General features: G+C 46.9%; 3 protein-coding genes across 3 annotated transcripts; all 3 read left to right on the top strand.

Moving 5' to 3' along the window:
* Positions 1-1658: 1658 nt before the first annotated feature.
* On the top strand, positions 1659-9554 carry LOC140256554 (carboxypeptidase A2-like). The gene is made up of 12 exons (XM_072345084.1): positions 1659-1789; positions 3508-3596; positions 5607-5688; positions 6387-6521; positions 6625-6723; positions 7340-7441; positions 7598-7699; positions 7895-8005; positions 8345-8435; positions 8795-8994; positions 9113-9197; positions 9367-9554. Exons 2-12 carry the CDS (start codon positions 3532-3534, stop codon positions 9552-9554), a joined length of 1260 nt encoding a protein of 419 aa, XP_072201185.1. The 5' UTR covers positions 1659-1789; positions 3508-3531.
* Positions 9555-11359: 1805 nt separating this feature from the next.
* LOC140251257 (carboxypeptidase A1-like) lies at positions 11360-15513 on the top strand. The gene is made up of 11 exons (XM_072334805.1): positions 11360-11424; positions 11898-11979; positions 12662-12796; positions 12964-13062; positions 13208-13309; positions 13517-13618; positions 14134-14244; positions 14369-14459; positions 14566-14765; positions 15150-15234; positions 15326-15513. The coding sequence occupies exons 1-11, from the start codon at positions 11360-11362 to the stop codon at positions 15511-15513; spliced, it is 1260 nt and encodes a 419-aa protein (XP_072190906.1).
* Positions 15514-16466: 953 nt separating this feature from the next.
* On the top strand, positions 16467-19625 carry LOC140251250 (carboxypeptidase A1-like). The gene is made up of 11 exons (XM_072334792.1): positions 16467-16534; positions 16752-16833; positions 17083-17217; positions 17299-17400; positions 17702-17803; positions 17891-17992; positions 18108-18212; positions 18439-18529; positions 18840-19039; positions 19237-19321; positions 19438-19625. The coding sequence occupies exons 1-11, from the start codon at positions 16467-16469 to the stop codon at positions 19623-19625; spliced, it is 1260 nt and encodes a 419-aa protein (XP_072190893.1).
* Positions 19626-19930: the final 305 nt, after the last annotated feature.

The raw sequence follows: 19930 nt of genomic DNA on the forward strand, positions 1-19930 counted from the left end.
ACAAAGTAACAGTAACTTTGTGTAATTGCTCATATATCTACTCTCGGTGCTAAGAACTACAGGCAGAAATGTCAAGGTCTGTTCACAGAGTAGCTTAGTTCCTTCACAGGCATCCTAAAAGTCAAACTTGCCCTTTAATTCCATCATATCAAAGTCCTTTATTAATTTCAGAACGTTTTAGGGATCCTCTCATATATTCAAGATTTATATATAAGTGATTTAGAACACATATTATTGTACTTATGATACACTTATTACTGTACTCCTCCAGGCTGAACGATCCCAGCTGGATCCCACCTACCAGCTCCCACAGACTGACTAAGCCATTCTATTAATCTGTGACTTTATTATTTGAGATCAGAACCAAAGGATTTAATGGGCACTAAAATGATGAATTCTTGTGATGTCATCATCTCTGTGCTTCCTTTCCAGGTGTTCCAGAGACTGTCCATTGCTTGCTAAGGAGCTGCTATGAATGCAGCAGTGTTGTCCCTTTGGAGCAGGGATAATGCAAAGTTCTGTGTCCAGCACCTCAGCTCCATGGGATGCTTTTCTTGCTATCTTTGGTGGTGTTATCTGCAAAATGAGCCTTCTGACACCAGTCAGGAACCAGATGAGAGGGAATACCATGAAGATGAGGGATGATCGGAGGGGAAATTTTGATTATCTGCCTTCTCTGCTGTGCTTACACCTGAGTAAGGTATCATTTAACGTTGTGTTTTGTGCTGACACCTGCTGGACTCCAGCGGGAGCCAACTATCAGCCTTGTGAAGAACTTCTAAGGAAGCTGTTATTATTTGTGATTATCTCAGGGGATGATGTTGCTGTTAGGCTGCCTTTAATCTCCAGGTGTAAGTAAGCGATCCTATCTCCCCCAGTACCATTTCCATCATCTCCTGATTATTTCTACTTAGCGATCAGCTGGGAAGTGGAAGGCATCGATTTCCTGATCTAAAGAAACTTAAGTTGGATATAAGTAGCTTCACTACAGCCAGTTTTATTTCATTAGCACAGAGCTGCACATTCTCCGGGGAGATCAAAATGAAGGTTTTGATCCTAAAATGATGCCAGTGCTATCTAGTAATGGTGAGCCACGCACTTAAATCCTTACTCATTCCTTATCTGGGGCACTGCTAAGGTACCTTGTGGATTAGGAATGGAGAAGTAATCAATTACTTACAGAAATAATAGTTCTCCCAGCAGTAATCCACAACGAATTGCATTATAGCCAATTGCACAGGATTAACTTAGACTGGACAAGGCAGAGTTGCAGATGGAGCCCCCTTTTTGCTGTGCTGCTGTTGCAGGTTGACGAAGATTTCTATGTATTGTAGCATGTGTTTTCCCTCTGGGTAAGAAGGAATTCGTGCTTATATAGTGTTCTAAGTAACAAATGTTTTACAAAGGACAGAAGGTCCAAACTTTACAAAAAGGAGTGACTCCCTTTTAGCTGGATGGCTTAACTCTTCATTTAACCCTTCACTTGTTAACGTGCCACCGCGGTCTATGTGATTCACTGCATGGGACAGTGTCCCTCTCTGCCCACACAGATGTGTCAGGGCCTCGTATGGGGAACCCTCCCACACATCCTCCGCCCATTGGGAGCTGCATTTAAGCTGAGGGCATTCAGTTGGTCATTTGAGCTGCTGTGGATTCAGACAACCTGCCCTTGGACCTACATTGCAACTGCGGATTTATCTGTGGATCTGGACTGCTGCTGCTCTTGGTTGGTGTCACCAGACTTGTTTTGATCCTCGTGTTTGGGTCCTGCGGGGCCGTGCTGCTTACGGTGAGCTCTCTACCCTACCTGCCTTGCTGTCACCTTTGGCTTCTGGCACACTGTAGTGTACTCTTGCTGCTCCATAATTTGCTCTGGTGTTCTGAACCCTGAGCAGAGCATTATGAGGTTGACTTTCAGCCTGCATAGGGCTTTTGCCACATCACTTTCCCTGTGGTTCAGCTCTGCAGGACCTCATGGCTACATAGGGAGATCACAGCCTTCTGTAACCGACACAACCCTTCAGTGAGGAGCAGGAGTTGGGTGCAAAGGCTTGGGCTTAAACACAGCTCCTTAAACACAGTGGGTGGAGGCACTAAATGGGGCTGGTCGGGGCACTTGTTGGTATGCTCTGGGCCCTGACATAATATTTGGCAGCATCTCTTGTCAGACTGTAACCCCGTGCAGGATATAACGTGACTAATGAAGCAAGCTATAATTCCATCCTAAATTAAGCCTCTCCATCCTGTTTTGAAAGAGTGAACCCACAAGAGGTGGCGTGGACGCACTGTCATTTCTCTACAGAATACTGAAGGCTGCACTTTGAATTTGTGTTCCCCCGGAATGACTGCAGTGCTAGAAGCAGGAAATCCTCCCGATGGATTGTGTTTTTAAGGAGAAACTCACCTTACCTGATTTACTTTGAGGGGGAGAGGAGATCGGCTCATTTCTCATGGACACCGAAGACCTGTGGACTCGCAGGAACACACTTTATTCCCTTGCAGAGCGTCTGGTCTCCATAACATATCCCCAAGATACAGCCATTGCAGGATGACTAACTCCTTTTTGCCAAAACAGGAATAATCCCTGCCTGAGGCTCCCTTGGAAGAGATTTACTGGGATAAGTTCTGCACACACACGATGGGTAGGAGTAGCAGGGTAGGAGTGGAAACTGGAGGAGGTGGTGATAAACTGTAGAATCATTTGAGTTGGAAGGGACCCTTAAAGGTCATCTGGCCCAACAGGGACACGTACAGCTGGATCAGGTTGCTCGTAGCCCCATCCTACCTGACCTTGAATGTCTCCAAAGATGGGGCATCCACCACCTCTCTGAGCAGCCTGTTTAGAGCAGTGTGGGTGAGGTCTTTAATAAGAACTTCCTTTGAGGATTTATTCAGGCATTTATTTTCCTTAGTCCTTCACCTACATTTTCAGGCTGGAAAATGTGTGTGGCTTCTGGGAGGGCAATCCGAGGCTGACTGCAGAGTAGCCGAACTGTCTCTGTTCTTTCCCATATTAGTTCCCAGTAGCCCTATCTGCACATATTACATATTACGTATTACATATTACATATTACATATTACATATTACATATTACATATTACATATTACATATTACATATTACATATTACATATTACATATTACATATTACATATTACAGCACGTTCAGTGCCTGGCTCTTCCTTAGTAACATTTATAATGGGATAAAGAAAAAGCGCATCCATCAGCCCTACATCTCTGCCTGTCACAGTTGGGATAACATTCAATTTCATTCTATTTTCCTCTGCCTAGAAAAAACATTTAATAGAATACTTTGTCAGCAAAGCATTGAAAATAATTCTTTACCAGTTTGAACCCAAGTGGAAAACAATTTCTGGAGCTGAAATTGACTTCCTATCTATTGGTTACCTTGAAATGCTGATACGTGTGAGAATTTAATCACATGGAATTCATGTGTTTTTGAAGAGGGGATTCCTAACAAGTCCTGTATAAATTCCCCTTTGCTAGACTGAGTCGCCCTTTGCATCAACAATGAAGCTGATTTTGATCTTCAGTGCCCTCTTTGGGGCTGCCCTGTGCCTGGAAACTTTTGTTGGGTGAGTCATGCTTTTGTGCAAGACCTTTCACTGCAAGACTCTATTTTCCACATGTTCTTCTTCCTTATCTTAACTTTACAAAATCGGCTTGGGGCACATTCTTTGCTTTTTATGACCAACTTGTCTTACAGCTTTGGTTCTCCCGTGTTTGAAAGAATCCCTTCTTTAGTTTCACCTGAGGAGAAGGGTTTAGTTGCAGAGTTGAGCTCCTAAATTCATCTTCAAGCAAAGCTCTGATGCAGGTTATGGAGTGATCTCAACCAAGACCCAAAGTTGAACCTCACTGCAGCACTTGAGAGTTCAGATCTGATCCAACACAGACCAGAGCCAGAAGATCACAGCCTGCCTTTAGGTCTGAAGGGTCAATAGTTTCCCATTCTTTTTGAAGGTTCCTATTTCTCTTGAAACACGTAATCCCCTTCAGAGCCTTTCTAAATAATCTGAATATTTCCAACCATTATATTCTGAAGGTTCTTCTGTACGTGGCATTGCAAAACTATTCCTGATCTGTTTCCTCACAGCATTATTGACCCCATAAGAACAATAAAAGGAAATAATAGAAAACCTAATAGGTACTTGCTGAGATGTAGCAAGTGAACACCGGATTCCAGTGAGTACATCTCTATATTAAAATGTAAGGATTAAGAAAAAGAAAAATAATATACATTATTTACTGAAGTTCTAGTGTTAATATAAAGACCAGGAGAACTTGTTAATCTGATTCCTGACATAATGCAGATTGGGTTCTTGTGAATTCATTCCCCAGTTACATCCAGAAGCATGGCTGGTGAACCTCATCTCCTCTTCAGGGAAGAATCTAATACATAATAAAGCTTACAATCACGGAGAATCCAATAATAAGTTAAAATGGTCAAAGTACCTTCTTTGTCAACTTAATTTGGTAAAGGAGTTCTACACCTCGGATTGAGGAAACTGGAGATAAAGAGCTTTTCTTCTCGGCAGCTGAGGTCACACTAACAAATCAGTACACGCATAATGGAGCTCCTCTGTTAAGTTTCTTCTTTACCTTTTCTTACAACGTGAGTTCCAATTCTGCCGTTATTCACGTTGATTTCCTCCTACTCATCTCCATTTTCCAGCACTGCTTGCACTGAGTGCCAACAGAGCAGCTGAGGCAGGTCAGGCTATGGGACTCTGTATATATTGGTTGTCTCCAGCAGTGGCCTGGGAAAGAGAATGCAAACAAACCCTGTGCCACCAGCAAGGGCAGCATCAACGCTGCTCACTTTCGTTTTCCTAAGCCACCTCGATCATTGTGTATTTGCGTGGCATGTGATTTTCATGTTCTAAAAGCCACTTAGGGACATCATAATGGCTGTGCTGTGCTGTAGTCTAAATCAATGTCTAAGATTACCCCAGTAAGCAGCAGAGCGAGGGGCTCCCAGGAGGGGCATTAATTCCACCTGGATTTACAAGCCACCCTCTCATGATAACGCAGGGGAATTTGTCAATAGCCTGACTAGACTGAGGAAAAGTGAAACAAATCCCATCTTTAGTGTTCTCTCTGCTTTGTTTGCTCTGCAAACATTCGATGGTTCACAATTATTTTTTCCTAGCAAGTTCTTGACACAGAAGAACGAATGGATAGAGATTGAATCCTTGTAACCAATTAACGAGTCATCCACATGATGTGCTGTTTACGATGAGATCTCCAGCGTTCCCTTTATCTTGTTACTAATCCTGCTCCCATATACCAGGCTGTAGGTTGAACTCCTGGGCAGCACTGTCAACTAGATTAAAGAAGTCAATATTGGCTGATATGGTTTAGTGGGGGTGGTGGTGTGTTGATGGTTGGGCTGGATGATCTTTGTGGCCTTTTTCAAACTCTTGTTTTTCTGCAATTCTGTAACTACTCAACAAATCTGTAATATCTCAATAGTAAGTTCAACCAGACCCCCTTTTCAGTCATAGGATCATAGATTGGCTTGGTTTGGAAGGGACCTCAAAGGTCATCCTGCTCCAACCAAGACTGTTTCTAATTTATTGCAGGCACCAGGTTCTCCGAGTCAAGGCAAGAAACAAGGAACAGCTGAAAAAGCTACAATTTTTGGAAACTCTGGATCATCTTGAGGTATTTCACTGTCACAGAGGCACTTTTTAACACTTCAGACCAAAGCAGGACTTAACCTGGTAGGACTTTGCGTTAGATTTGGAAGGTTGACACCACGACATAGAGAGACACTGTCACAACATGTGTTTTTTGATCTACTAGTTCTAGTATCAGCTTCTTGCCTGCATCTAAATTTACTCCCTATTGGGTTTACAATTGTATTTGAGCTGCTCTTGATCTTAGGATCAAAAACCCCGCTGTGAAAATGGGGATGCTAATACTTTTTTTACTTGTCACCCAGAGCAGTGGAAAGAATTTGTTAATCAATCTGCATTATATTGAAACAGGAAATATGCTATTAAGTTCTAGGTTATTACTGCTCTTATTGTCATTGGTGGGATTTCTTTCTTATCGCTTTCCTTAAAAAGAAAAAAAAAAATATTGATTTGAATATGACAGGAACTAGAATGTAGAACAGCCCAACCAAAGGGAGAAATAAAAGCAATGCTTGTCGTATTAATCTTGAAACTACTGCTGCTAAAAGGAAGAGCAGTAAAACGATCACTATAGAAGATGAAAATATCCTCCTGCATGATGAAGAACAACACTGCAGGAGTTATTCAACTTTGGGAAAAAATCTGTGTTTCTAAAGCTTTAGGAAAACTGTTTGCAATGCATAGTGTCACCCAGACCAAATCCATTTTCCCTTCTCTTTTCAGCTTGATTTCTGGTTAAATCCCTCCACCCCTGCCCTCCCTGTGGACGTACGAATCCCTTCTCACAGTCTCCAGGCAGTCAAAATCTTTCTGGAGTCCCATGGGATTGAGTACTCAATCCTGATTGAAGATCTGCAGGTAGGCAATGCTACGTGATCAGCTTTTAAATCCCATGGAACCAAATAGTTCCGAAAAGTTCAGAAATTAGCATGCTTTCCAATAATTGAATGGCTTATTTCAGGTCGTTCTCGACAGAGAAAAGCAAGATATAGTTGCCAGTCAGCAAATGGAACGCAGCAGCAGCACTTTCAACTATGGAACTTACCATTCTTTAGCTTCTGTGAGTACTTCAGATCTAAATTTTGGGGAAGAATATTCATTTTTTCTGGCCTTTTTTTTTTTTTTTTTCATGCTGTCTTCAATCAAAGATATTAAGATTGACAATTCCTTTCTGGTTTCTTCCGGTAGATAGTTTGGTTTTTAAATCTATTAAATTCATGGTCGGTCAGCACAGGAAGCCAACGCTCCCTCACAGTGTGTTGGAAGAGGCAAGTGTTGACTGTAATTCTTGGTAAACTCCTACAGAGTTCTGTCAAAACCCCTCAGTTCTGACCTTCAAATGGAACTGAGAAATAAATGAATGTAAGAAAATACAGGATGCTGGTAACCATAAAGCAGAGTAGAGGGGAAATATACTTACTGACAGAGAAGGTTTTGAAAGAAGTTTTTGAACTTATTCCTGTAATAAATGGATCTTGGTGGCTAAGCAGTGCTTCTGTCTATATCTGTGATGTTGGGAACAGCACTGACTCTGCTTGATGTAAGGAGAGATGTTGGCAAGGCCATGTTAAATGAAGGCGAAAGGATATAAAAGTGGATTTCAGCAGGTCCTGCAGTTTTCTGAGCAGCACTGTACATAAATGTGATGTAAATGCCATCGTGGCTTTTCCTTTCAGATTTACCAAGAACTGGATAATCTCGCAGCTGAGTATGGCAACATTGTCAGTAAGATCCAGATTGGGGAATCCTATGAAAAGCGGCCGTTGTATGCGCTCAAGGTATGGTATATCACACATCACAGGCTGTGAGAGTACATACGAATATAGAAATGCTAACATCCGTACGTGGTGTCAAAGCAGCACAATTCAGCCTTGTCCACGTGGGGTGTTTTTTAGTGGATGAGGGCTTTAAAAACTGTTTCTTTTGTTTGACAGTTCAGTACTGGAAGAGGAAACCGCCCTGCAATCTGGCTCGATGCTGGCATCCATTCCCGAGAGTGGGTTACCCAAGCGAGTGCAATGTGGATAGCTAGAAAGGTCACTTTGGCAGTGATTGATGCTATTTTGTCTCGAGTATGCCTCTATCTAAAAGTTCACTGCACCTGCGTGTGTTCAGCCTGCTCTGTGGACTCTCTTTTGCCTGCTCTGAAAGCCAGTCTCGCCTCTGTACGCAGTTGTTAGAGGGTAAGAGATTTGCTGATAATCACGATGTACTGCGTTGTGTCTGCATAGATTGCTTCTGACTATGGGAATGATCCATCCATCACCTCTCTGCTGAACAACCTGGACATCTTCCTGCTGCCAGTCGCTAACCCCGATGGATACGTGTTCACTCACACCACAGTGAGTAAAGCACATTGTGTGTCTAAGATGATTGAGAAAGCCGTCGTGACCTTCCAAGCCAATCATAGCGAGGGAAATAATCTCTTAAAGTCCATTTCCTGACGTGTTAAGGTGGAGCTACAAAAGAAGCCAAAGATAGTTGTCTAATCCATCTTTCTCCTTCACTGTAAATTCACCAACTCTTTGATTCTGCAATTCCTTGGCTGTCAGCCCATCAGAAATATTCTGAGGCTTGTGTCTAGCATCCCTTCCTGCTGAATGGCTACTATTTCTAGGGAACGGGGTTAATGCAAGGGCTGAGATTGGTGCCTTTTAAGCCAAAGTGTGTCCTTGTTTCAGAATCGCATGTGGCGGAAGACCCGCTCCAAGAACTCAGGCAGTCTGTGTATTGGAGTGGACCCAAACAGGAACTGGGATGCAGGTTTTGGAGGTAGGAATAAAGGTTCTGGATTCTAGCTGTAAGAAGAAAATTCCCTTTTGTGCCTCTGGATCCTGTTACATCAGACCAACGATCTCCTTAATGTAAGGGACTCTGAAAGTAAATGATTAAATAGGATGGTAGCTGTTTTATATGGATAATTTCATATTGATCAATTGCCAATGAGCAAAGGATGGAGAAAGTAATCTGTATCTTCCAGAACTGACGTCCCTTGAGTATTCTTTTCTAGCATTTATCAGCACTTAAAGCTTTTGGATCATAGAAAAGCTCAGCTTTGTGTTGACCCGCCTTGAACTTCCATGAAAACCAATTCTTAAAGGTTTATCTTTGTTCCCTCTTTGTACCAACAGGTCCTGGAGCCAGTAATAACCCCTGTTCTGACTCTTACCATGGACCCAGTGCCAACTCAGAGGTGGAAGTTAAATCTGTTGTAAATTTTATTAAGAATCATGGAAACATCCGGGCCTTCCTCACCCTGCACAGTTACTCCCAGCTCCTGATGTATCCCTATGGTTATAAATGCACTCCACCAGCAGACGATGCCGAGTTGGTGAGTTTACAAGCTGTAAACCAGTTTGGAGATTCTCCTGAGTATTGTTCATGCTGGTGAAATCTTAACACTTAATGTGGCTACATTCTGACTCATCCTTTTATCCTTCCCTCTGCAGAACACCATAGGGAAAGCTGCTGCCAATTCCATCCGGTCCCTGTATGGCACCACCTACACAGTGGGGAGCATTTGCACTACTATCTGTGAGTAATTTTGCTCTTCTGAGCTCTGAGCTCCTTCTGGAGAGTGACTTTGGAGCTGAGCTCTCCCATGGAAACATCATACTTGCCCCTCAGAGGCGTAAGAAATATGAAAGCAGAACTCAGATCGATCCTCTGTTCATCTTCTGTTTTTTCTCCCTTTCTCTTTCAGACCAAGCCAGCGGAGGAAGCATTGACTGGAGCTACGATTATGGCATCAAATACTCCTTTGCCTTTGAGCTGCGAGACACGGGTCGCTATGGATTCCTCCTTCCAGCCACCCAAATTATCCCCACTGCGGAGGAGACCTGGCTGGGCCTGAAAACAATCATGGAGTATGTACGAGACAACCCATACTAAAGGCAGGGATGGGAATCAGCTGTCAGGAGCAGCAAGCTCAGAAATCCTCTTCCTTTGGCGTGCTCAGGAAAGCTGTAATCATACAGCAGCTGTCTGAATAAAAACCCTGCGTGCATTCTTCTGGGTGTTTCATAGAATCACAGAGCCATTAGGGTTGGAAAAGACCTCTAAGATCATCTAATCCAACTATACTGCCAACAGTATTGCCCAATAAACCACATCCCTAAGCAATGTATCTACACGTTTATTGAACACCATCCTCGTCATGTTGGTTTCTGTGCATTTCTGTGGGTCTGGTAGATTCCTACAAGGTTCTCACAGACTTTAGGACTCAACCAAAAGATGAGGTTGGAAAGGAGAAGACTGAATCAAGGCATTCTGCCCTATTGTCCCTTGGGTGCTCTCTGCAGCTCCATCTTCATTAATAAACGCACCAAGCAACAATCGCCCTTAGCAGCATTTTATACTTTTATCAACCCTAACAGGTTTATCTCCTGTCCTCTAATCCCCCAGCAGCTGGTGAGTTACTCACTGCTCCGTGCGCTTGGCAGGAGAGCAAACACTCCTGATACGAGTGGGTGAAATGTTAGTTCAGACTCATTGGCAGGGAATGAAAAGTGGCGGTGCTACGGCTATTGGGTTAAACACAGCTGTGCTGAGTATAGAGCAGCCTGTACCCTCCTGGCACTCATTTTCCAGCCTGTCCCCATACCTTGTCCTCTCCAACCAGTGATAAAATGCTGCTGGGAAAACCCTGCTGGTGAGGACGACCTGGGCTGCAAAGCTCCTGGATCCAGCTGAGTTGCAGGGACTCTTGCTGAAGTTGCAGACCCATGAAGCTCAATCCAAACATCTTTGTCTTGAGATTTACCCGGCCCTTCTTCTGAAGGCACATGGCTGGATGATGACTTCACCCACTTTTAGGATCTTCAGTACCAACAGGACCCAGAGCAAGTCCAGTGGATTCCATCAGGAAGGACAAGAGAACGTCTCATGATGGGTTGGTCTGGCCTGGAGATAAGATGGATCCACAGCAGCCCTCCCATCCCTATGAGGACATTATTGTGAAATCAGGACCAGAAACACCAAGAGAGAAAATGAGATCATCTGAAACAAGAGATTCAGGCTGGACACGTGAAAATCTTCCACCAGGAGGCCAACCCAGCAACAGAACACACTGTGGGGTCTCCATTGTTGGAGGGCTCCAAAACCCAACGTGGAAGGACCTGGGCTTCCCCCAGGGCCGAGTCCTCAATGGGCTGTGATGTCTCCACACTTGGAAGGCTCCAAAACCCGAGGAGGAAGGACCTGGGCTGTTCCCACAGCTGAGTCATTTGAGGTGTGGGATACAGCCCTCCAGATATCCCATCTCAGCTACACCACGATCCACCTCAACGAAGAGCTCAACACTGGCACCACAGCTGGGACCAGCTCACAGTCATCACCACAAACACAAATAGGGTATCCTAGCTAGGAACCCTGTGATTTGGTGTTATGAAGCCATAAAAGACCCCTGACTGCGCCACCATCCCCTGTCCCACCCTGCTCCCACAGGAGCGCGTCCTCACCGTCCGTCTGTGGCAGCACCAGATCTGGAGGAAGATGTTATCAGATCTTTCCCTACTTGGCCGCTCTTTTATTGACTTCTCCAAATAAAACAAACATTTGGGCTCCCAGAAGCCATTGCTGGCTTATCTGCTTGTGGCTAGCAGCCTTGCAGGGACGGCAGAGCTGGCCTTGGTGGGGGACTATATAGGGGCTCATATATGCATTTGAGGCCCAAGGTTTACCAGCACCTGATCAACATGAAGATCCTCTTGGTCTTTGCAGCCCTCCTGGTGGGCACCTTCAGCGAGCAGCTTTTTGTGGGGTGAGTCTTGCTGAAAGCAGGGGTTGGGATAGGGATGGAATGGGGATATGGATGGGAATGGGGATGGATCCTGCTCACCTCTCCTCTGGAGAGCTGAGCTTCAGCAGAGCAGGAATATATCGCATTTGGCCCCATTTTAAAAGACAAAAGCTCTGCTAATGGGTTTCATTTCATAATGCTAATCTCTGGAAATCCCTCCCCAAATATAAACCATCGTTATCAAGGTGTCTGCTCTTCGTTCCACAGAAATACCTTTCCCTTCTGCTAAAGCCAAACCTGCCTTGTTTCCTACAATTTGGACACTCTTTGTGATCAAAGGAAGTCATGAAACCAGCTTGGGATCCACATTTGTTGGGCTCCAACATTTTTTTTTGCATGCATGTTCTGAACATGCCATTTGTAACTCAATAAGGACCACTCATACCATCCCCTTCCTGTCCCATGTACCCACTGATGGCTTTGCCTCCCACTAGGGATCAAGTCCTCCGTGCTGTGGCCAGCAATGAGGAGCAGATTGCCCTGCTCAGGGCACTGGGTGAGCAGGTGGACCTGCAGGTGAGTACACCGTAATATCCATTTTTAGCTATTTTTTTGCTTGAATGAAGAAGCTGGGTTGATGTGGGGGATGTGAATCTTAGCAAGAAATTATGGCAGATGGGAGTAGCAGAAAGATAGAACAGTGATAGGGAAGAGACTCCCACCACAAACCTGATTTAAGGTTTATCTTTACCAACAGACCAAAACTGGCACACGGTGACTCCATCATCTCACTGCAGCTGCTCAGTTCACAAATCCCCTTTGTTCAAGGACGTGTCAACGAGTGATTTGGGCTGAAGTATGTCTATAGAGAAGGTCCATTGAGTCAGGCAAAGAGACCCCCAACCTTCCTGGTCCCCAGATTTCTCTAGGTGTCTTCTGAAATCTTTGAAGACAGTAGGAACAGAGAATGTCTTATATGCTTCAAGGCAGTAGAGACTGAGAACTTTTTAGATCTTTCAAGGCAGTAGGAATGGAGAACATCTTAGATCCTTGAAGGCAGTAGGAATAGAGAAATTCTTGGATCTTCCAGAGCAGTAGGAATGGAGAAGTTCCTACATCCTTGAAGGCAATAGAAACTGAGAACACCTTAGATGCTTCAACAGTTGAAATGGAGGCTTTCTTAGGTCTTTTACAGCAGTTGAAATGGAGACCTTGGGTCCTCCATAGCAGTAGAAATGGCTCCTCTTGTCCCCACCAGGTTGACTTCTGGCGTGACCCCACCAAACCTGGGCGCCCGTCTGACCTGCGGGTGCCTTTCTCCAGGCTGCAAGCGGTCAAAGTCTTCCTGGAATCCCATGGCATTTCCTACAGCATCATGATCGAGGATGTGCAGGTAGGGCAGCCCCAGTGGGTGGTGGAAATGAGGGTAAGAGAAGGCAGTGGTGGACAATGCTCTGCAAAACCTACAGATGGGCCGGAGATAGTAGGTTTTGGAGGGAAGACACGGGCTGGGTTGGGGCTGGGTTGTATATTTCTCCCTGAAAACTTTCTCTCTAACAGCAATTACTGGACGAGGAAAAGAGAAGTATGACGCTGTCCAGGCGGATGGAGAGAAGTGTCAACAAGTTCGATTTTGCATCCTATCACACTCTGGAGGAGGTACTTTGCTCTGTATAGTTTGTTTTGGAAACCAAGGCATGGCTGTGTCCAGGGAAGCTCTGCATGTTGTATCTGATGCCAGACATCCTGAAACCCAAAGGTAAAGCCAGGATGAGTTATACATCCCAGCACCTCCTCCTTTCAGATCTATGACTGGATGGACACCCTTGTGGCAGATCACCCCAACCTTGTTAGCAAGATCCAGATTGGTGAGAGCTATGAGAAGAGACCCCTCTACGTGCTGAAGGTGGGTAAAGGGACAACCTCTTTTCATCCCGGCTAAGTGCTGGAGCACTATGGGGTGTAGCCTTTGGAGTTCCCCAAACCTACCTGGATATGGGGTTGGGCGCAGTTCTATTGGAGCCGGGGTGACCAGATGGACCAGTGGTGCCTCCAACCCCAATCCTTCTGCCATTCTGGGAGCCTCAAGGCTGACATCCCATTCTCTGCACAGTTCAGCACGGGGGGATCGAATAGACCAGCAGTCTGGTTGGACACTGGTATCCACTCACGTGAATGGGTCACCCAAGCCACTGGCGTGTGGACGGCCAATAAGGTAACCCCATAACACAGACATCACCATCCAAGTGGGGTTGGGAGTGCCTGTGAGTGAACAAGATATCACCCAAATCTCACTGGCATGAGATAGCCCACTATCATTGCATCCATCCGTGGCAATAAGCTTGAGCATCAGCTGGGGCCATTCCTGGGCTTACAATCCAAGAATCAATCCCAGTTTCTTAAATAAAATCCAAGCAATGGCACCAACCTCATCCCAAACGCATGCATGTGAAGGACATGGAAGGGTGAGAAGAAGGGAGAAACAAAAGGGATGAACAGGTGTTTGAAGTCAGGGCAGTATTCTTCGGGTCGTAGGTTGGAGTTGGGTTGGGGTCGTAAGCAGAGCGGGGACTGTTCACAAAGGGTGAAGGGCAGAAGTCCAATCCCAAGCCACCTCCATGGATGCTGTGGTTGAACCCAACTGGGGAAAAAAAATCCTACAGCTTTTCCAGTTCTAGAGTCCCTTGTTCCTGGGACACTGAGGCAGCTCCTGCTCCCCTCCCAATACAGCTGGCTGAAGATTATGGCCATGACCCCACTGTCACCTCCCTTCTGGACACCATGGACATCTTCTTTGAGATTGTCACCAACCCCGATGGCTACGCCTTCACCCATAGCTCTGTGAGTGTGGGGACACTTTGGGGGGGGGACGTGTCCCAATGGTTGTTTCCAGCCATCATGTCCAGCAATGTTCTTTATTGGCCGGCATATGGAGGTGACTTTGTGCACCTGTGGTCTCACATAGAACCGCCTGTGGAGAAAAACAAGGTCCATCAATGCTGGCGCCTCCTGCATTGGTGTGGACCCCAACCGAAACTGGGACGCGGGCTTTGGAGGTGAGGTATCTCTCACATCAAAACCTTGAACCTTCCTATTACTGGGGGGGAAGCCTGGGGTAAAAACCCTTTTAGTGCATCTCATTTCTCCTCCATCATTCCCCAGATGCTGGTTCCAGCAGCAACCCCTGCTCTGAAACCTACCACGGCCCCTATGCCCACTCTGAGAGCGAAGTGAAATCTATCGTGGACTTCATCCAAAGCCATGGGAACGTGAAAGGACTCATCTCCATCCACAGCTACTCCCAGATGTTGATGTTCCCCTATGGCTACAAGAGGACACCCGCACCTGATCATGAGGAACTGGTGAGATGGCCCCCCAAAGATGGCTATGGGGCTGAAATCACCAGCTTTGGGGGGAAATGGTTGGAGTAGATGATCCTAATGGTATTTCCAGTCTTGATGATTCAGTAATCCTATAAAAAGTCAGGTCAGGCTGTGCTGGGACCCCAGTGTTCTTCCCATTAGATACAACCTGCATGTTGAGTCCACCATCATCCGGGTCCTTTGGGGAGAGTAATTGCAAAATGTGCCTCTTTCTAACAAAAATTAAGGGTGTTTCAGGGAAAAGCAAGAGCAGAAGGGTAGGAAAAGATGATGGGCTTTGAATTATGGTGTCCTGGGGTCCCTGATGACTTGGGGAGATGTTGAGTCTGCTGGATCTCACTGTTTGGGGGCTCTCCGTTGCAGAATGAGTTGGCTAAAAAGGCAGTGAATGACCTGGCTGCTGTGTATGGGACAGAATACACCTATGGCAGCATCGCAGACACCATCTGTAAGCATCCCTACCCCAAAGCATCTTGACCAACCCTACAACATGGCCAATGCTCTGTGTTGGGGTCATATCTTCCTTCCTTTCCTTACAGACCTGGCAGCTGGCACCACCGTTGACTGGGCTTATGAGAACGGGGTGAAATATTCCTATACCTTTGAGCTGAGGGATACGGGGCGCTATGGCTTCCTCTTGCCCAGCAGTCAGATCATCCCCACCGCCACTGAGACATGGCCGGCACTGCTGGACATCTTGGTCCACATCCAACAGCACCCATACTGAGCCCACTGGTGTAAATGGGGACGTGAACCCCACTGGTCCTACCCCACCATACAACTCAATAAAGAATCCCATAGATTCTATGTGGTTTAAGGCTAGATCTTTGGTTTTTTCATGATAGGCTCCAAAAATTGATAGAATACCCCATATTGGAGTGGACCCATAAGGATCATTGAGTCTAATGAATCACAGAACGTCCCAAGTTGGAAATGATCCATAAGGATTATAGGGTCCAACTCCTGGCTCCATATAGAACCACCTAAAAACCAGACCATATGGCTGAGAAATGGTGAAAAAAATATATAAAAAAAAGTAAGATTTAGGAATCTGTTTTTAGGAATTTACAAATCTTATTCTCCCATTTTTGTTTTGGTTTTACACATTGCTTGCCCCCATCCTTTGGGATCAACAACCCCAAAGGACATTGGAAAGGGTAAATGGCCAACCCTAAATTGAGTGCTTTTGGGGCAGCTCCGGCATCTCTTCCCTTTGCTTTGGGTAGGCAGAGGGGGCGCTTTGGGGACAAAAGGGGGATGTCTTTGTGTGCCAAGGTCTTCTAAGAACTTGCTGTCCCAGCTGAGATAACACGCACCTGTGCTAAACTTTAATCCCATTCCCACCCCCCAAGCAAACACTGTGCTTTGGGTCATGAGAAAACCAACACCTTGCACCTTGCTCAGCCCAACGTTACCTTTTTCTCCACCTCCGTGGGTGGTGGGATTTGGGATCCAGTACCTGCTGTTACCTCCCCCATGTCCTGCCCCCTTTGAGTCACCGACGGCTCCATCCGGTTCCCAGCTCTCAGAACGGGTTTCACCCAACCTTGACCAAACAGCCCGGAACCTTCCCACAGCTTTGGGAATTTGGGCAGCTGGAGGGGGCCGGGCTGGAGGTCAGCAGGATTTAAGATGCCCCGAGGTGCTGTGAGGACCTGGGAGGTATTCATTCCTCTGGAAATGAGGGCTCTCCTGCTGCTGGCTGCCCTGGGGGCAGTGGCTGCTGCCACCACTGAGGATTTTGTTGGGTAAGAAGGGTCTGGAGGGTGGAGGTGGCTGGGATGGGGATATTGACTGGAATGGTGACAAAGGGATGGTTGGGGACATCGGTTGGGATGGGGATGGTGTCTGGGATGGAGACATCGGTTGGGATGGAGACACAGCAGCTGGTTCAGTCCCTTTGTGACAAGGACAGTTATGTGTGGGATGATGCTGGACCCCACAATATACCTTCTGGCCCCACAGGCACCAGGTGCTGCGCATTGTCCCCAGCAGCGATGCCGAGCTGCAGAAGGTGCAGGAGCTGCAGGAGTTGGAACACCTGCAGGTATGGGATGGGAGTGGGGGGAGCTTTTAGGGACCCCTTCCAAGTCTTCTACTTTACACCCCCCGAGCTATGGTGCAAAGCAGGGATGTCCCATTGTTGGGGTCGGGAGAGGGTGACATCCCATTGTGTAGTAGAGGTGGAGAAGATAACCCATAGTGGGTTACCTAGAGAAAAACAAGACAGAAGGGGGTGGAGGAGGCACAACCTAAGGCAGGATCTGACCCTCGTCCCATTTTCTCTCCAACCCAGCTGGATTTCTGGCTTTCACCCCGTGGGGTTGGGGACCCGGTCGACATCCGTGTGCCCTTCCCCAGCCTGCAGCCCCTCAAAGTCCACCTGGAGGCCAATGGTGTCCCCTACTCCATTATGATTGAGAACGTGCAGGTCAGTGGTGCTGGTGGGAGTGGTGGGTGGGAGTCATGGGCTGGTGAGGGACAAGGTTTTATCTTGCCCCATCTCCCACAGGCGCTGGTGGACCTTGAACAGATGCAGATGCTTCGTCAACGCCGTTTTTTGCCACTCTCCACCAGTACCTTTGACTACACCAACTACCACACCCTGGACGAGGTGATACTCTGCATGGGGAAAGCACAAGATTTGGGGCATTTTGGTGAGGGGGGGGAAGAGGAGGAAAACAACAAGTCACATTTTGGAGTTCCTTTTGCCAAGGGGTTTGTTCTAAATGGAGGAATTAATGAGCCATTCATAGAATCATAGATTTCATTAAGGTTAGAAAAAGACATATAAGATCATCCAGTCCGACCATCCACCTACCACCAATACTGCCCACTGAACTGTGTCCCCAAGAACCACACCTTCCAATTCACCTACACGCTCATGATCCCCTGCGTCCCCCTCCCAAACCCAGATCTATGCCTTCATGGACCTGCTGGTGGCTGAAAACCCAACACTGGTCAGCAAGCTGGAGATCGGCCGTACAACAGAGAACCGCCCCATCTACGTGCTGAAGGTACAGGATCTTGGGGGACTTTGAGGTGACCAGGTTCATGAGTTGGGTCTTTGCGTGTTCCCCATTGCCCCATTTATTCAATTCCAGTTCAGCAAAGGTGGCACAAATCGCCCGGCCATTTGGATTGACACCGGCATCCACTCCCGTGAATGGGTGACACAAGCAAGCGGCGTTTGGTTCGCCAAGAAGGTATGGGGCAGGTCTTACATCTCCAAAAGGCTACAAGGTCCTGTAGACCCCCTTGAACATGGTCTGATCACCCCAATGGTGCTCCCAGCCAGCTCCAAATCACCATCCTCTCTAGATTGTCCAAGATCAAAATGGAGGTCTGGCCAACATCCTGGACCAGATGGACATCTTCCTGGAGATCGTCACCAACCCTGATGGCTTTGTCTACACCCACACCTCGGTAGGGTGCCGGCATTTATCTCACCTGCTGTTGGTTGGAGTTGGGGAGCTGGATGTGGGCATGGCACAGCCCCTGAGAGCTCAAAGCCTCTCTGTCCACATGTCTGTGGGTTAAAAAGGGGACAGCCATGACCCATCCGTGTCCCTCAAAATGCTTTTTGCTTCTCTGCTTGAGGCTGGAGACGCTCCAGCCCTGGATTCTGGTTGAGTTGGTTCTGCCCTTCTAGAATCGTATGTGGCGCAAGACCAGGTCCAAGCGGTCTGGATCCCTCTGCATCGGCGTTGACCCCAACCGCAACTGGGACGCAGGGTTTGGAGGTCAGAACTTTCCCTTTCACCTGACAGATTGCCTTCTGCCCTCCAGGTGGAGGCTCTGATGATGTTTCTGGCTCAGAGAGATTTCACTGGTGGCCCCAGCATAGAGATGGGCTTTGGGGCCAAGACATGAGTTTTGGTTCCATCAGGTCTTTGGTGTCCCCTAGTGACCAATACGGTAGGGACCGCAATTGGAAACCATCACACAGTGTTTATGTGGAGCCCTAGAAGCATTCCTCCTTGGCCTCTTGTGACTCTCTGAGCCACCCAAGTGCCAACAAATGCTATATTCTCCCCATTCTCTTCTCCCCAGGCTCTGGGGCCAGCAGCAGCCCCTGCTCGGAGACGTACCACGGACCCTACGCCAACTCGGAGCCAGAGGTGAAGGCCATCGTGGACTTTGTGAAGAGCCACGGGAACATCAAAGCTTTCATCTCCATCCACAGCTACTCCCAGCTTCTGCTCTACCCCTATGGCTACACCACCGCTGCTGTGCCTGACAAGGCAGAACTGGTAGGGCCTACGTAGAGGACACCATGAAATACCCACACGACACCCCATGCAAGCAGGAAAGAAGCCCTGCCTCCACCATGGGGACTCACTGAGGCCAACACTATTGAGTTTTGTCACTGTTTTTTGATGTTAGGATGAGTGCAAAAGCCCTTTTTTTCCCCTCCCCCCAAATCACCTTTCTGCGTCTTCCCCCCCAGCACCAGGTCGCGAAGAAGGCTGTGGAAGCTCTGTCCTCTCTGTATGGCACGCAATACAAGTATGGCAGCATCATCACCACCATCTGTAAGTAATGGAGGTTGTTCTCCTCCCAGTGAAACCAAAATCACTCCTCCTCGTGTCCTACCATGAAACAACCACAAGATGCAGAGCGAGCAAAGTTCTGCTCTTTCCTCACCAAGATCAAGCAAGTGGAGGAACCATCGATTGGACCTACAATCAAGGCATTAAATACTCCTTCACCTTTGAGCTCCGTGACTCGGGACGCTACGGGTTCCTGCTGCCTGCCAGTCAGATTGTCCCCACTGCCCAGGAGACATGGAAAGCACTGGAGGTCATCATGGAACATACACGGGATCACCTCTACTGAGCAGGATCCGGAGCCGAGCGGTGGCTGAGCTGACTGGGGAGAAGAATGCAATAAATAAACAGGGAAACAAACAAACAAACAAACGATGGTTTGGTTGGTGTTTCCCTTCTTCCAATCACAACAAAAAGGTTGTTTTTTTTTGGAAGCTCAATGGTCCGGCTGATAGCCAACACAGTGTGCATTGACCTATTGAAACTTCCAGACTACAGAGAGCTCATTCATTCTTTCCAAACAATACCAAGTCAAAAGTCTAATAAAAACCCCACGACCACCAACAAAAACTTATCAAGATGGTAGGGTGACCG

Source organism: Excalfactoria chinensis, chromosome 1 (assembly GCF_039878825.1).
Source record: "Excalfactoria chinensis isolate bCotChi1 chromosome 1, bCotChi1.hap2, whole genome shotgun sequence".
NCBI classification, from domain to species: Eukaryota; Metazoa; Chordata; class Aves; order Galliformes; family Phasianidae; genus Excalfactoria; species Excalfactoria chinensis.

What these genes read in the sequence shown, in the direction of transcription:
- LOC140256554 (XM_072345084.1), top strand. Translation starts at nt 3,532, where the DNA reads ATGAAGCTGATTTTGATCTTCAGTGCCCTCTTTGGGGCTGCCCTGTGC. An exon ending in AAACTCTGGATCATCTTGAG is followed by an intron (nt 5,689 to 6,386) that starts GTATTTCACTGT and finishes TTCTCTTTTCAG; the next exon opens with CTTGATTTCTGGTTAAATCC. An exon ending in GGCCGTTGTATGCGCTCAAG is followed by an intron (nt 7,442 to 7,597) that starts GTATGGTATATC and finishes TTTGTTTGACAG; the next exon opens with TTCAGTACTGGAAGAGGAAA.
- LOC140251257 (XM_072334805.1), top strand. Translation starts at nt 11,360, where the DNA reads ATGAAGATCCTCTTGGTCTTTGCAGCCCTCCTGGTGGGCACCTTCAGC. An exon ending in AGCGAGCAGCTTTTTGTGGG is followed by an intron (nt 11,425 to 11,897) that starts GTGAGTCTTGCT and finishes GCCTCCCACTAG; the next exon opens with GGATCAAGTCCTCCGTGCTG. An exon ending in GCGTGTGGACGGCCAATAAG is followed by an intron (nt 13,619 to 14,133) that starts GTAACCCCATAA and finishes CTCCCAATACAG; the next exon opens with CTGGCTGAAGATTATGGCCA.
- LOC140251250 (XM_072334792.1), top strand. Translation starts at nt 16,467, where the DNA reads ATGAGGGCTCTCCTGCTGCTGGCTGCCCTGGGGGCAGTGGCTGCTGCC. An exon ending in ACCACTGAGGATTTTGTTGG is followed by an intron (nt 16,535 to 16,751) that starts GTAAGAAGGGTC and finishes CTGGCCCCACAG; the next exon opens with GCACCAGGTGCTGCGCATTG. An exon ending in CTGGGACGCAGGGTTTGGAG is followed by an intron (nt 18,530 to 18,839) that starts GTCAGAACTTTC and finishes TCTTCTCCCCAG; the next exon opens with GCTCTGGGGCCAGCAGCAGC.